The 17,537-nt window shown below is 27.7% G+C and overlaps 1 protein-coding gene across 1 annotated transcript; it reads right to left on the bottom strand.

Moving 5' to 3' along the window:
• Window positions 1-1,208: 1,208 nt before the first annotated feature.
• LOC112601699 (dopamine beta-hydroxylase-like) lies at window positions 1,209-17,297 on the bottom strand. Its single transcript, XM_025349438.1, has 9 exons — window positions 16,831-17,297; window positions 12,921-13,073; window positions 12,351-12,614; window positions 11,175-11,372; window positions 10,972-11,056; window positions 10,716-10,882; window positions 9,165-9,347; window positions 4,594-4,781; window positions 1,209-2,386 (listed from the first exon to the last, which is right to left on the bottom strand). The coding sequence occupies exons 1-9, from the start codon at window positions 17,197-17,199 to the stop codon at window positions 2,143-2,145; spliced, it is 1,851 nt and encodes a 616-aa protein (XP_025205223.1). The 5' UTR covers window positions 17,200-17,297; the 3' UTR covers window positions 1,209-2,142.
• Window positions 17,298-17,537: the final 240 nt, after the last annotated feature.

Here is a 17,537-nt window from a genome sequence, read left to right as displayed (position 1 = left end):
GCTTATTGATAATATTTATCAACTATTATACAGTGTTGACTTTTTTCAAAGCCTTTATTCAATTTAATTTATGCTTAATATCATAGATTAATATACTTTAACAACATTTAATGACTACACATATTATATGATTTAATATCTTAAAAATAAACAAAACAATAAACAAGCCCGTGACTTAAGGGGAAAAATCATCAAAACAAAATTATTAATACTTTATTTTCATGGGTACGTAGATACTCAAAATTATTTTTAAGACGTTATGTCGTATAACAATATTTAATACGATGAAAAAATATAATTTTTTTATGCTTTGCACTTCGCATATGTATCATAATATAATTTAAGCACTACAAAATAATGTGTAATAATTTAATAATATACGTTAAGTTATTATTTATTAATATTTTCAACCAAATATTCAGTTTTTGTTAATACAATATAATGTGAATAACATAATTCTATATACCTACGTAATAACTAATAAGATCGTTCGCGTTAAATATTATAATGAATATAGATAAGCGTATAAAGGTGCATACCAATATCATAAGCTACATATATTTTTTTTTATAAATTATAACCATCAGCGTTGTAAAAATAATTATTTTAGTATAATATTTTGTTAGTTAGCGATACAAGCTTGATAACTTATTTTCCAATAATATATTATTATAATACAGCTATAATGATCGATAATTTCATAACTGTATACTATATGGGCTCTCAACTTCAATTAAAAATACATTTTTATTTGTATTCAATATCAGGCAATTTTATATTTGACAAAATTCACGTTCGTACTTGCGTCCTGAATTCTACAAAAATAAGCTTTTAAAAGTTTTAATTTTCATTCATCATTTCAAGAACATTTTTAAAAACGTACTCAGACTATAAAATATTAAACCAATTTTTAACGGCATTTTTAAATAATTTAATATTCTTGGACATTTATCAAACATCTTATAGATTAAATAAAAAAATTATTTAGATTTAAGTAATATTATTCAAAAATAATTCTTTAATAAATTTAACGATTACGTTAATTTTTTCATATATTATAACTCTGCACCGTAAATAGATCAAAATAATTAAATTACCGTGGTCAGCAACCAAAATCTTCTAATTCACTACTCCCAATTATCGGCATTGTTTTTAATTTTAATAAATTAAATACGTTTATTTGTGTAGATATTCAATCATAACATTTTAAAAAAAATGTAAGGCAAAGAATAGAATTTTAATTTTCTAGAATTTTCAAACTGACAAAAAATAAAATAGTATTACAAGTAATGATAGTGTGAAAAATAGAATTGTTATAATGTTTTCTACGCTTAGGTATCAGAATAATTTTTCATGTTTTCTTCATTTACCAAATAATCATATAATGTAATAGTGAATAAAAATTAAGTAACATAATTATATAATAGGTATAATACGCAGGGACGCACATCTATAAAATATATAAAAAAATCCTTGAAGAAGTCCATTGTAAACGCAAAAGAGGGTGATGAATTTAACGAAGTGCTTACCTGATACCTTGTACAATGTAATAATAATAATAATATGGTTTATATTGTAAAAGACATCGCAGGTGTTAAAAGATAGTTAACAGTAACAACATAATATTATAATAAACATCAAGTTATATGAAATGAATGCACTATGCAGGTATATAATATCATATGAGATAATTCATTTGTAATACCCAGAGACACTATAATTTTCTTTGTCGTTTTTCATGATTTCGAATCTAAAAATGTTTTCATTTAATATTATTATCGAGTCTTCGTTTTTATTTATGACACTGCATTCTTACAAGCAAACAAAAACTAACGTTTCAATATTCGTTTTCTATGCATTTAAATATCTATAACGACAGCCAGTCTACGTATTTTTAATTATTATAGTTGAGAGCAGAACACTTTTTTAGACTTTCTTCGTATATACTATTAAACGCTTTGGACGATAAAAATGATTCGGTTAGTAGCCACTTAATGGATCGCGTTGAATGGACCGTCCAATCGTTTGAGGACGTCAACGACTCGGAGGGTACGGCCCATAGAGAGGGTTTTTTTCAAGTATCTACTTATGTAATAATTATAATATTATAACGTGCAAGTACAGGAGTACAGGACATCGAAATCACGAGGATGGCAGCACCCTACTGCAGCTTCTGGCTGGCGGCGGCAGCGTATACAGCACTTTAGTGGACGGCCTGTTCTCCCAGTCGCCCGGGAACCGTTCGCCGGTGCTCCTGTTGCATTGCATGGACAGCGTACTCTCTTCGTACACCTGGTGCAGCACCCGACTCCGCATCGGTGTCCACTCGGGCTCGTTGTAGTTGACACTCACAGCCTGCTCCGGCGATGTCCGCTGTCGCTCCCATCTGCGAACACGTAACGGTCCTTGTGTTATATTATACAAACATAATATAGCCGTATTATTATTTTATTTTTTTATCGTATTAAAAAACATGAACGCCAAAACAGGTGCAATGGAAGTTCAAGAATAAATTATAAATATACGACCTACAGTAATTGTTAATCGATATTAAATGCACGATACGTGGTTATGAAGTCTGAAGTATAACGTTGTGCGATGAACACAATATTATGCAAGGCACGGAAATCATCACAAACCAACACATTATTCAGTGCTGTAAACCATAATTTAATGTTTAAACATATTAATTCATTTCTGAGAGAGTATGGGAAAAAAATCAAAACGTTAAAGTTTGTTTCCGATTGTGAAGTGCGATAATCCAATTTTTCCACAGTGTGGAATGTTCTGAGGGCACGTTGTAAACCCAAAGTATAAGGTTAAAAACTATTAAAACTTCGTTCGTTGTATTGGAAGTTTCGAGTAAAAATTAAAGGGATAAAAAAAGTACATTCGAGCGTCAGGTTTTGTCGATCCTGTGTTCGGCATCTTTATAGTTAAAACTTAAAATTTATTTTTATTCGTTTATACACATTTTTATCGAAATAAGTATAGTAAATATTAATCTTACCGGCGTTTATTTGCATGCATCAAACACATTTCATGACTGAGTATTGCATAATAATTATATTTTGTATTTATTATGTCATAATCATACGATACCTATACATAATTATATAATAGTGCACGATAGATCATCAAAATATTCAATAATAAAATATAATATCCAGTAGATGTCTACAATTTATATCTAATTATAACAATAATTAATAATTATAATATAATGCACTAAACTCTTAAGATAAATATGAAATTCAAATCCACAAAGAAAATTAGAAATCTACGAATATTCTATTATTGATTATTGTATACCTACATATTGAAATCGTTGGATCGAATTTAGTACCTAGATACTAACAGAGCTCATGTCTAGCAAAAAAAATTATGTTTTTATTTATGTATTTACATTTAACAAAACAGCTGAATTTTAGAATATAAATCATTATTACCTACTTATTCTATAATATACGTACGTGTATTTTCTTTATTATTATCGATTCACACGATAAAACCACAATCGATTGCATAGAAAATGTTTTGAAATACGATCATTCACTTTCCAATTATTGAACAACTTAAACCGAGTGAAATTAATATCTACGGTTTGAATGTATAGAAAATCGACCTACTCATAAAATTTTCATATTAAGTTCATAGTCGTATTGTTATTCCAAGTATAATTTTCACAAATGTCCGTGGTACTATGTTCGTTTCTATTGACACGAAACTGTCATTATCAATATAATATTAACATTTTTTTTTTTTTATTGGTTTTGAAATAAAAAATGTCTGCTTCGACTACTAAGGCAATAAGCCATTAAATTTGTTGTATAGTTTACATTTAATAATCACTTATTCAAAATACACGTTGATAGAAAAAAAAGAATATAAATAGATAATTAAATAATAGTCTTGAGATACTATTTAAATAAGTATGAACATTGCAATTATTGTTTGTATCTTATATTGGGCTTAATATTTTTTATTGTGTTAGTGTGTTGATTTCGTTGTCTAGGGTTGGACCTAAACTTATCCTGATAAAGTGGCTCATTTTGAGTTCTTCTCTTTGATTTTCATACTGTCTGCATTCCTCGAAGATATTATTAACATTTTATTTGTATTTATAAATTATCATTACATAATACAATATTAAAATGTAAGACAAAACAGTTATGTGGTTTATCTGAATATCTAATGAAACACGACATGCATCGAATACGTTCATATTAAAGTAACCAATCACGGTAAAATTATGTAACAATACGACGCACATTATACTAAGTGTTCAATGAGTTTAGAAACTCTTAATTACTGTATCTATATTTTAATAACGATATGGAACAATAATAGATAATAAATATTCATAATAATCTCATTAATTATATCATATAATCGTTTATCAGTCTCAATAAGTCTATAATGATCGTCTCAAAACTTATTGAACATCATATAATATAGTACCTATACATATATAATTATACCACATGGCTAAAAATGTGTCTTATTAAAAAAATAATCGCATATTATATTAAAACGTAAATATCTATAGTTTATTATTATTGAGAATAGTGATTACTGAAACTGAATACTCACTCGTTCAGAAATTTGAAATAGCTTTTGAGGTTCTGATCACTTATTGAACTCTTGCAAACTTCTAATTCTATCTTGGGATAGTAATACACGTAGTTGACGCACATTTCATCAGTAATGCTGAAACCGCCGAGTGTAATATTTTGTCTGTTTTCAGTGTTATAATGGCACGTAGTTATTAATGCATCCCCCTATATATTATAATATTGATTATTGTATTAAAATCAAAATTTATACTTTTAGGTATACTATTATTATAAGTATTGAATATATTTATAAATATATTTTCTTACCAACATTAGTTTTAAAGCACTAAGTTTAATACTTTTGTCTTTTTAATTTAATATTTGACTTAGTAATAGTTAATAAATTAGTAAAAACTAATAGATAAATTATTTGAATAATAATAATAATATTTTATACTCAATCATAGTTATAAAGTCACTATTTGATTTTTAAATATAAATTATTGATGATTAAAATTATAGAATGTAGATTAATAGTTTTTAAATTTGAACTAAATAACTTATAAAAATAATCTTTAAGTTATTATTAATATGGCCAATATAAGACCCTAAAAATAAAATATATTTAATTGATATCTTACAATAGTATTCAACTACTGTTCACGCATCAAAAATAATCAATAAATAAAAAAAATATATCAATAATAATCATTTCATTACACGAACTCGTTTTTTTATTATTATTATTATTATTATTATACAGTCATATTGAAAAATATTTTATTACATTATAATTTTTTACGGCAGTCAATTGATTAAAATTAATGGTACATTTTTGGTTAGGTGATTGGCTTTTAATTTTAAACTTCGTGATAGGTACCTCTACTATAGGTATTCATTTTTTACTACGACATTTTATATAACTCGTTAAACCAACTGTCGTTACACTTTACATTTAATCATATACCTGCATGAACTTAATTAGCTATTTGATGACATTTCATGTTTCAAACACCATTAGGACTACTGTTTTTTATTATTATTATTATTATTATTATTTATCGTCCTAATTCTCATAGCTCGTTAAATCGAGTAATCATGAAAACTTTGTTTTGTAAAATATTTCCATTAGCAATGGTATTATATTATATTAACCGCATCAATTTAATATATCTAGCAAATGCGATATTGTTGTATGTATGAATAAAATAATTTTACAAATTCATACTGAAAATTATAGTGCAACTATGGTCTTTAACGTACAAACTTATACAATGGTAATAAATAATCGTTGAAAGTATTCAAGAAGTTAATTTATGATCATATCAAGTTTAATATTAAACAATTTTAATCCCCTTTCCCATAGTTGAATTTTAAATATGCCGCTGACTAATGCTAGTATATATACACTAATACACTATATACAAAGTGTTTCATCATTTTTTTTTTCCATAAAAAATAAATGTATACTAGTTATAACTTTTAAAATTTTTAAAAATTAAGGATCGTATATTTTTAAATATTATATTTTTTAGATTTGTATAACATCAAGTGACGATTGATATACCAATCAATAATAACCGCCCTTTTTTTACAAATTGTTAAGCAGATATATTATTTTTTAATGTTGATGGTTCTAATTTAAAACTCAAATGAGTAGTTTTGAAGTTGGATATTTAACTTTTTGTAATAATAAGGATACTCGTAGATCCGTCATATACGAGAATATAGGCTTGGAAGATATGAGAGTTATATTATGTTAATTTTAAAATTAAAAGAAACTATTACAAATTTATATTAATACTTTAATATTTTATAATCTGTAAAAATTATCTGAGTATTTAATAAATATTACATTAAATATTTTTAATTTTTGTAACACTATTTTTAAATATTAAACCTAACAGTTTATGCGTTTTAGTAATTCAAAAACTACTTATTTAGATTTTAAACTACTACGATATATAAATAAATAACATATATAAAAAAAAAACCATCTGTTTAATCATTTTCAATAAAAATAGATTATTTTTCTAATGAAAAAGATTAAGTTTGTACTGTACGAGACATTCTTTAAATGGTGCAAAAAAATCAAATACCTACCTATATAAAAAAATATTTTTATTCTTATATGTATTCTCAAAAATTTATAAAACCAAAATATAAATAATTTCTTTATTAAAGAAAAATGGGGATTTGCGTACTTGGTGAATCAACCTATATGTCCCCATTTTATAACATATTAATTTATAAGCTATCCAAATAGTGCTATAATACTGCAAATATTCCTATGTTTATTTATATTATACTTAAATATAATATAGTAAAATGCATTTATATTATAATATACTGTATGTCAGTGGCGTATTTAGGTTTTTGTCATGGGGGGAGGGGATATGACTTTATAAATGAAGATACCAATGAGAATATTGTACAATATATTGTAATATTTTAATTCTTGCAAATTTAATCAATTATTGATAAAAAAAAAAAAAATAATAATAATTTTTTAAATAATATGATGACTATAATTATTTGTGAGTATACAGCCTACGGAGGGGGGGATTTATCCCCTTGATCCTCCCCCCTGTAAATACGCCACTGCTGTATGTATAGGTACACTATATATGAGCAATGAAGATAACCCGCCGACGATTGATTGATTTCGGTTTATTGATCGATGAGGCATTGTTAATAATTAATTAAAACGGAAAAAATTCGACAAATAGATTGTATAGTATGTACCCATCTATGCATATAACGTGATATAATTATATTATATTACGCAGTTCCGTCGTTGCAGGTTGATTGAATCGCACACCGGCGAAACCCGAGGGTGTTTGCGCTGGGCGTTTCATCTTATATTGGTAATTATTTATTATTATTTATCACACTGTTATAATATTTTTTAGCTCCTTGGCCTGTATTATAAACACTGCATATTTACCCCGGCCGCCGCCGAAATTCCTATCTAAGACGAGAGTCTGCCATTGTATTTTATTTTCGTGACGTCGACGATAGACGACCGCAGCAGCTACGATATTATATACATTACAATCATTATTATTAATTTATAGTAACTAACCTATAAGACGATTTAAAGATAGACAATAGTAGCAAGTATACAATACAATACTATAGGTGCCTATTCGCCTGTATAGCTGTACAGTAAGATAAAATATTGGTGGGCGCATGTAAACTCCGCCACAAATATCTATTTAGTATCAATTCCGCTAGAATATAAAAAACAGGTAAAATTGAGTTCATGTGAACTCCGCCAGAAAAGAAAATCGTTGAGTAAACAACTGAAGCGTGAAGTAATGTGAGTATCGCTTAATGAATTTGTCAAAGTAATATTATATTGCTCCGTTCCAACAGCTTTAATAAACACATTGTAATTTTTGTTATTGCGCCTCAATTTCGACGTATGTCATCGCAACGGATATCAACGTACTTAATATGAGAAGGCCTTAATATTGGCGAAGGTTTCCGTATACTCATTATAGGTAAGAAAATAAAACAGATGGAATTTACATTAAACCCTTTCATATTCTTTTCATCTAAATGGTATTCTTACAGAGTTTACAATCGCCTCATATTGGTATACCTACAAACTACCACCGCCAATAATAATTAGGTATGAAAAATAAATTAAGTACCTATACTTACATATTGTATTGTGTGCCTTATTTCAGTGGCGGCTCTAGAGTTTGATTCCGGGAGAGGGGGGGGGCATAAGCATCACACACATTTTTTTTTTTTAATATTTTATAATATATTTATTCAAATGATTCAAAATCAGTGCCACATAGTACCCACATTAGTCATTAGTACAAAATAATATTATAAAAAATAAATATATATAAATAATAATTATATTTTATTAAACAAAATCTAATTTTCGATTTTTATTTTTAGCAAATCGATCTATAACTTGATCTATATCTATAGATATAGCTCGATAAGATATAATATTTTAATAAGGTAACTTTCGGTCATCTGCTCGCCTAAAATCGCCATGGTAAAATGAAGCAACAAGCATTAAAACGATATTACACTGAACATCTAAATAGAGAACCCGAGAGTCCCTATCGAAAAACCACATATGTACCTACAAATCTACTACGAACTAGCATACCAGTTTACCTATTACGCGAAAATACAAGATAACGACTAACGAGAATTTTCAATTAAATGATGCCTAATATTAGTATAATTCTAATATAATATAATATCATAAACTGTAATAATAAAAGCGTATCATATTATATTAAATTCACCTGTTTTTTTTTTTTTTTTTTGGGGGGGGGGGGGGGTAATAGAGCCGCCACTGTATTATTTTGTGTCACATCATTATACATTTCAATGTAAATTTTATGAAAATTTTACAAAGCTGTCTTATTATTAGAAAATATAAAGTTATATATAATTTTACTATGATATTATTTTAATATTTTATACACCTAATGCTTAAAATTGAAAATATTAAACACTTTGATAGAAAATCTTGGAGGCAGTAAACCTTTCAGAAAAGAAAGTCATCTCCCCTGCCTTTCCCGTGCACACGCTCATGATATTATTGTAGTTAATACGAAAAACGTGACTTACAGGAAGCACTCGCACTGGTTTATTAAGTAAACGAATTTCCTGGAAATGTGTGCTGTAATGATTGTCCCTGTTAAGTTCCGGCAATTCTTGTCCGTCGCGTACATGTTTTGTGTAGATCTTAGTGCCAGTAAGGTGAGTGTGCAATTGTGAACCAAAGATCTCAATTCCAGCCGAAGGGATACTCTAAAAGTATAAAAAGATTTAGTTTTAAACAATTTTTTTTTTTTACCGATCGATAAAATATGTACTAAATACCATTATTAAATTATAACGCGTCAAAAAGTTTCAAGTAAAAGATAAAGTATTTTATAAAGCGTCGTACTTTTTTGACTATGAACCGAGAATGTTCAATCTCATCAACTGATTCATCAGTCAATTAAAACTTACTAACATATTTACGAACGACATCTAGTGGTTTTATTTCTAACTAGGTAAATTAGCATTTAATTCTATAGATTCTATGAAGACAAAGTCATTTTTTTTTTTACAACTACGTTTTTAAATTTCGTTTTAAAGTTACAAAAAAATGTATGTCTAATAAATATACATATTTGTATCAATATTACGCATTATTTTTATAATTCACATTTTTTTCAAAGAAAATGAAACCCATGTAAATTAGAACTAAAATTATTTCTCATTGAATACCTATTATCTGTTTAAGTAGAATTTGTTATTGCTAATAAAAATGTTTTAAAAAGTTTTTTCATTAATTTTAAATTTAAATCAAAATAGTATACATTTAATCATGAGTAATTCATAAACACAATAAAAAAAAAATTAACTGCGAGTACAATTTAAGCATAATAATAATATAATAAATGAATGATTATAGCCATCTAAAATGTTTTGACACAAAATTATTGAGTCGTTTTATACATCGTATTCGTATATAATCATGTATTATACACAGACTTGTTTACTTTGAAATTAAATATTGTTTGTCATACATACACGAGTAAGCGGAATTTTTTAGATATATGAACTATAAGCCACCTTTGTACGGTAACATTCATCAACTAGATCGCGCTAGATAAATAAAAACTAATTTAAAATATTTATTCAAAAATAATATCCATCTACTTACGTCTCATTAGAAAGTTTTAATAACCTCTCATTATTTACACATTTAAAAACAATTTTATTTTGAAGTTGAATTTTATTAAAACTCGTTATGTTATACAAATACGATACTCACTTAAATTTTAAAAAAGTTAACATTACCTAGAATACTTAATTGATCTTTAAACCAGCACATTCATGTGAAATAATAACTATCATTACTCTCGTAATATATATTTCATCACGTATGACATAATATTATACTTACAAGTTATTCCAAATTATGTGGTGTGACAAAAATGGTGGAAATTATGCCACTCTCCCACTCTCCATCATTTTTATCACTTTTATCAAGTAAAATGTCAAATATACCCACCACACAACATATTCATATAATAATCAGATATCATACTAAGATTAAAATGCGTTAAAACTATATCGAAATGACAACTTAATTGCATATGTCGATATGTAACGTATTATTATTACCACAGCCGTGCATTCAGCAATACAATAGCCACTCAACGTGAAATCCTCTTGTTTAGGCGGTATGGCCATTTTGTCTGTATACTCTAAGCCCAATTCGATCACTCCTGCGTCGTATTTTCTCACATCCGGAGTAATGTACAACCGTATGCCAGAACTGTCTACCATACCTGCAAAACCACAGCAATAGTTTACAATAAAAACCGTATTATCGGAGAGAAGTGGAATAAATAAGCTAAATATTGATGAGAAACGTTGCCTTTTCTTAACCCGGGATTATTGTAGTGCACTTCCAACATGATATAGTTATTGAAATCAGGACCTCCGATGGGTAGTCCGGCCTCCTGTCACGGTAAAATATATACAGAACATGTTATTATAATAATACTGTCATCATCGATATTCGAAATTATAAATAGTCTCGTGGCGACGTGTCGAGTGTGAATGGTTTAACTGCGTTACCTCGGGATACACGAAAGGAGCTGCGCCCATAGCCCAGGCAGCCATCACTTTTTTGCACACTTGTGTCTTGTATGGCCGTTTATCCGAAAAACAAGGACCATTGTACAGTGGTATCCGACTGTCAGCACTGGATTCGCAATGGAACACCTCCATATGATGCACTACGCCTCGACTACTTTCTTCAATAACCGACTCAAACTGTTTTCGAATAAAAATATAAAATAATTAAACGCTGCAGATCGACTATTGCTGGTCCACTGTTTCTAATTTCTATAGTGTGATTTTAAGGCTAAAACACTTAGGTATTACTTATAAAGTTCAGAGAAGTTAGAAGAAATCATTTTAGATAAAACATTGGTTACCTCATTTTTAATACTTATATTATAGTATTAACTATTAAGTATAAACATATTAAATTTTCGTTATGCACTATTTCAAAAACTTGATTCGTCATTAATTCAGAAATATTGTTTACTTTTAATGGTGTAACTACTAATTAGTACTTTTTCTCTAAAATCACAATAGAACGCGTAATAACTAAAAAATTTTAATATTTAATTATACTTTAAACATTATACTAAAATGAACCAATTCTAGGACCCAAATACCAAGAGCCATTAAAATATTATGAACCGGAACTTATAGCTCAAACATTTTTAATCAACTAAAACTGATACAGAAAACTGTATTTTAAAAAAAAAAAACTAAACATTTTTCAAAATATCAGGTAATATGATGATTATTATTTATTTATTTTGTTTTTACCTCGTGATATTTTTTCCGTATAAACAGTGCTTTATTATAAAGACTTTATAATCAAATTAAATTTTTCAGAGTTATTTATATACATATTTGTTATTATTTAGAATATGTATACAAAATTATTTAGATACCAAAGAATAAGTAAAAAAAAAAAAACTGTTGAAAACTAATACCAGTTATTACCTGCACATTAAATAACTCTGAGTTAATATTTTTTTTTGAAAACTTATTAGTTATTAATAAAATAATTTAGTACTAGAACCGAATAAACAAAGGTACTCTTCTCTCATTGTAATCAGTATAAAAACATCAACGGTTAAAGTTTGGATTAATGTTTGGAAGTTTGAAGGAGTGAATTATAATATTAATTGTATATTTATTATTAATAGTAAGTTAACATATTGTGATGCTTACCCTAACGATATGATGTTTGAACGATAAATCCAAAGGCATTTTCATCACGTGACACCAATACGTCGTCTCATCCGCGGGAACATTTACCTTGGATACTAACACATCTATTTTGGATACTTTATCCGGCAATCGGACTGGTGGTGTTTCTGGTTTTAACAACTGGACTCTTTGCATACCCTTCGCTCTGGCCTGCGACACCAACAGTCCTTCTACTGAAAATAATGGACCACCACCCACCATCCACACGATGTGAGTAGTACCATCCTATATGTAAAATTATTAATTTCCATTTTATTGAATTTTATATCATAATATTAAACTAGGTATATTATAAATATAGTTCGAGTTTATTTTAATTACGTTATCTCGTAATTATTACCTCATCAATTATGTTTTTAATTTTTCAAAAAAAATAAATATTATATTTTAGTTTTAAGTTAGTACATTAAAGTTTCAGATTTAAACTTAGTAATTTGTATGGATTTACATATAAATTTAAAAAAAACCGTTTCAAAGTGTAATATTTGATAAATTATTATAAGATTAATTGCATATGTAATTATCACTTACTTGAATTAAATAATCGCGGTCGTCATCACATGTATCAAATTTTCGAGTAAATGTCAAAGCAATCCCACCTCCGTGAAATCGTGCCACATCAAAATCTTCACAATCCTGTCGCTCATCTACAGAAATTCTTCCAGAATTGTCGGTCCACGTATCCTGAATAAAAATTATTATTCTTTATTTTATTAAGTTATATCTTCATTATTTATATTGTATAGAACAATTATTATAATATGCTTTTTTGAATTATTGAATTGACTTTTTAAATAATTTCAATTCTATTTTAGGATAAAATGAACTTGAACTTTAAATTATCAATATCATTTACGTACCATAACACTTTTTGCTAAAAGTTACAAATTTTAACATATAATAAATGCCTCTTATAAGAAAGAAAATATTTCATGATATTAATATAAAAATACATTTTAAATTATAAAAACGCGTCATAAATGATAATTAAATATCAATATTTATAAATTATCAGTAATCCGTTGCAACAAATGATTTACAAAAGAAAAATAATTTTTTAACTGGCAATGGCGTAGTGGAATTTTATATCTATAAAATTTCTCTCACGTGCGTGCACAAATGTACAGTGTTTAAAAGAATATTTATAGGTATATTAAATTTATATAACTAGGGCTAGGAAAATAATATTTTAAAAAACTTTAAAATATGCATTCATTTATGCCCTTACAAATATTATAATATATGCTCTATAAATATGCAAAAGTGCTAAAATATGCTCTTAAAAATATTTTATTTTTTATTGAAAAATTAAAAATTATAAATTTATTTATTACCTATTAAATAAGATGTTTTTAATTTAATTTTGAAAACAAAAATATTGTACTTAGTCTCGAATATTATACTAACTATATTAACATCAAACGAAAACACATACAATACTAATAAACGAATTGACATCAACTAACCAAATTCGGAGTATTTGCCGTATTCCTTATCGACTGATTATGTTTTTCACTCCACACAAATCATTGGAAAAACAAAAGTAGATAGATTATTTAATTGTTTATATTAAACCATTTTAATCTATTTTTTTTTTCAATTTATAGAATATTAATATTAAATATTGTATAGGCATAATACGTACAAAATATTATTCTCTATGTCACATATTATATTGTTTTAAATTTTTTCTTTTAAATTAAATATGTAAAATGTGTACTTAAAATAGAAATATAACAAAAATATGCACTAAAAAGGAAAAAAGAGCTTAATATGCAAAATACGCAAAATTAAAATTATCGCTTTAAACTTTTAGTATTATGAAACAAATAATAATAATCTATAATATTACTTAGCTATGTTTTGAATGATTATTTAAAAACATGCAACTCTTATAAATCTCTAGCCTTACCTAATCTATCGTATATGATAAAAATATAATTTTTTTATTCTCAACTGTAAATTTCAATTAGTCTGACCAAAATCCAGCATACTCATAGTTTGAAAAATTAGATTTTAATTTTGAAAATATTTTTAGTTACTTATGAAGTTCTATACATTATATTATAAGATACGTTTTAAGTATTTTTCTTATAAATGAGTCTTCCAAAGCAAAATACATTATGCACTTAAAAATATAATCCCGTTTTTATAAATTTTTTTAGGTCTATATTGACTAAAAAATCACGGTCACTAATCTTCTTAATATCTTAATATGACATTTTAAAGTAGTTGACATTAAATAGTATATAATATATATTATATATATATATATATATATATATTTATTATTATACAAAATCGAAATATTTATACTATACAACAATTTAAAAAAAGCTTATTTACATACAACTTTATTTTCTACGTTTTATTACTTATTACAAAAAAGCAACAACTTAACTGTATATTGATACATTTATGTTATTTTTATTTTTTTTTTGTAATTTTATCTTACCAATTAGCAATATCTAATTGAACTTAATAGAACAAACAAAAAAAAAAGGTTTTTTTATATAAATCCTTCTCGAATTCTTCTTTAACGTATCGTCTTTCTTATTTTCAATCACGTATTATTATAATGTACCATTTGTTTATAAATAGTTTTAATATTGAACATTTTATCAAAAAATGTCAAAACCATTAAGAACCAAGAAGTGTATTATCAATTATGTAAATACCAAACATATACGAAAGTTAAAAGATTAATATAATATCTTAAATCTTTTTATAGGTAACTAACTAATAATCTAAAACTACATATTTTGAATCAATTCAAAAGTATTTTGATATACACTAAGATAAAACAAGCACATTTCATTCCAAAAACATTTAAAAAATAATAAATGTAGTACTCAGTTTTATATTTTTGAATAAAATATAATAAATTTTATTATTTAATTAAAAAAAATTAATCGGTTATTATTGTTAAATTATTAAATGAGATATAAAAATTTTTAAATTTTTAAAAAAATAAATAAATTGGTAATTAATAAATGGATTTTATTGTGAATTCCACTCTGGCATTAAAATACGATTAAATCGCTGAGATATGCATACTTATATCATTATCATTATAATAAATTAATTACTATACTATAAAAAATATACCTAAATAAATAAAAACACAACACACTAACTTCTAACGACATAAGTGCAGTGAGATCATCTACACATATCGCCGTGAAATCCAATACGCAAGATGGTCGTTTGAAGTAAAAAATAAAAATAATTTTAATTTTATGGTCCAAAATTCGATTTCATAGACGATAACTTTATTAATTTTACGTTTGGATTTGGCACCATTGAAGTCATTCGAAACCCAAAAAGCTTATTCCTAAATCTTCCTCAAACATACGAAGTACAGATTTGGCATAGTAGAATTAAATGATACAAGAAAAGTGATTTTGAAAAATATTATCGAGATTTAATTATATTATTGTCATCAGTTCGGAGCTTCGATAAGTGCAAATATGCTTATAGAAGTGAAAATAAAATATAATATTAGTCTATAGCATCTTTTATTCGTATATATTGTATATGAACTATATTATATATTTAAATTATGTTACACCCTCACAAAAAACATGAAAAATTCGAGCATTTTATACATTATAGGCAATTTTTGGAAAAATTGAATAATTATTTAAACATTCTTTTATATTTTTAGCATATTTTATCAAAATTCCCAGGAATTTTCAAAAACAACTAATCCATCGCAGACAGAGAGAAACTTTTAAAAAAATTATACCAAAATTTGTTGTATAAAATATATATTTTGTTTGTAGATTACTATATTATATACAACCATGGTGTAAATAATATAAGAATTAGGTATGTTGCTTTATAATGTACCTATTTATTACACTTGAAACAAAGCATTATTATAAATTAAACATTTTTTCCTCGTAAATTGTTTAAAACAATACAATTATTTATATTTATTTATTTTTTTTTGTACTATTTAAATACTTTTTTCAGCCTAAGTTGATAATTTCTTCTTCTTTTTTTTTTCTGCAAATAGCTTTAGAACTTTATACAATTTATACAATTTTTAAATAAAAAAATGTGCAACCACAATTTTTTTTCATTCATTTTTGCTAACGTTATCACCATCATTTTTTTTTCACCGTATTGGTTTTTGATTATTACATAGCTATGTATATGATATTCACATAATAAAAAATATTATTTTTAAATAGTCGAATGTTCATATTACAGCAAGTATAGGTAATTACTTTCTTCTCTTTCAAAACTTCTTTCATTTTATATAAAAGTTTATATTGGACCTGAGATCATCGTTTGGCGTAGAGGAGAAGTCTGCAACAATCACTACTAAAATATACGTAGTGTAGAATCAGCCAATAGGCGATCACCTATACTTTCGTAGGAGTATATACCATCATTGCTCGTTGTACGTATATCCCTAAGTCCGAACACTCACCAACATGCCGGTGGCGCCTTTCCAGTCGACCCACATGACGCAGAAATCGGCCCCAGAGTGGTTGCCCCGGTCGGAGAAACCCACCGCAAACCAATCGAACGGGCTGCCGCCGGTCGCGAAGTGCGCTTCGAACTTGACGGTACGCGATCCGTAGTCGACCGTCCAGTAGACGGCCGACCGGCCCGTATCGTCCAGCGGCGCTGTGTACACGCGACGTCGCTCGGCCCCGGCGTGGCCACAACCCGTGGCCGACAGGAGGACGACCGCGACGGCCGCCAGGACGGTCGTCCACCGGCGGCACCACCGCCGTGATTGCCGCGAAGCGGACCGCTGTTGCATGACGGACGTTTGGCTGGAAACGTTCGTCATGACGTGCGTACTTATGCGGCTCTGCGTCGTGTCGGCGGTGCGACTGATGCGCGATGGACGATAAGCGGCGCGCTCGCGACCGGCAGACGACGACGTGACGCTCAGTACAGACACGCGAAGATGATAAGTCCGACTCGTCGGCGACGACGCTCTGCGGGCCTGACAAAAAGAGTGTGTGGGGGGGAGGAGGTTAGGCGGCGTCTCCGATTTTGGGCCGGGGCGGGTGAAACGCGTCACGTCTTGACGGCGGTACACCGCCTCGACGGTTATTAAAATACGGCGCACAGTGTATCCTCACGACTAATGTATCCTTGTACTAATTACCTATGTTTGTTAAA

This window comes from Melanaphis sacchari, unplaced genomic scaffold, assembly GCF_002803265.2.
Source record: "Melanaphis sacchari strain LSU unplaced genomic scaffold, SCAv2.0 Contig7_pilon_pilon, whole genome shotgun sequence".
NCBI lineage: Eukaryota > Metazoa > Arthropoda > Insecta > Hemiptera > Aphididae > Melanaphis > Melanaphis sacchari.
The sequence above is the reverse complement of the archived record's forward strand: the minus strand, read 5'-3'. Positions and strand labels throughout refer to the sequence as shown.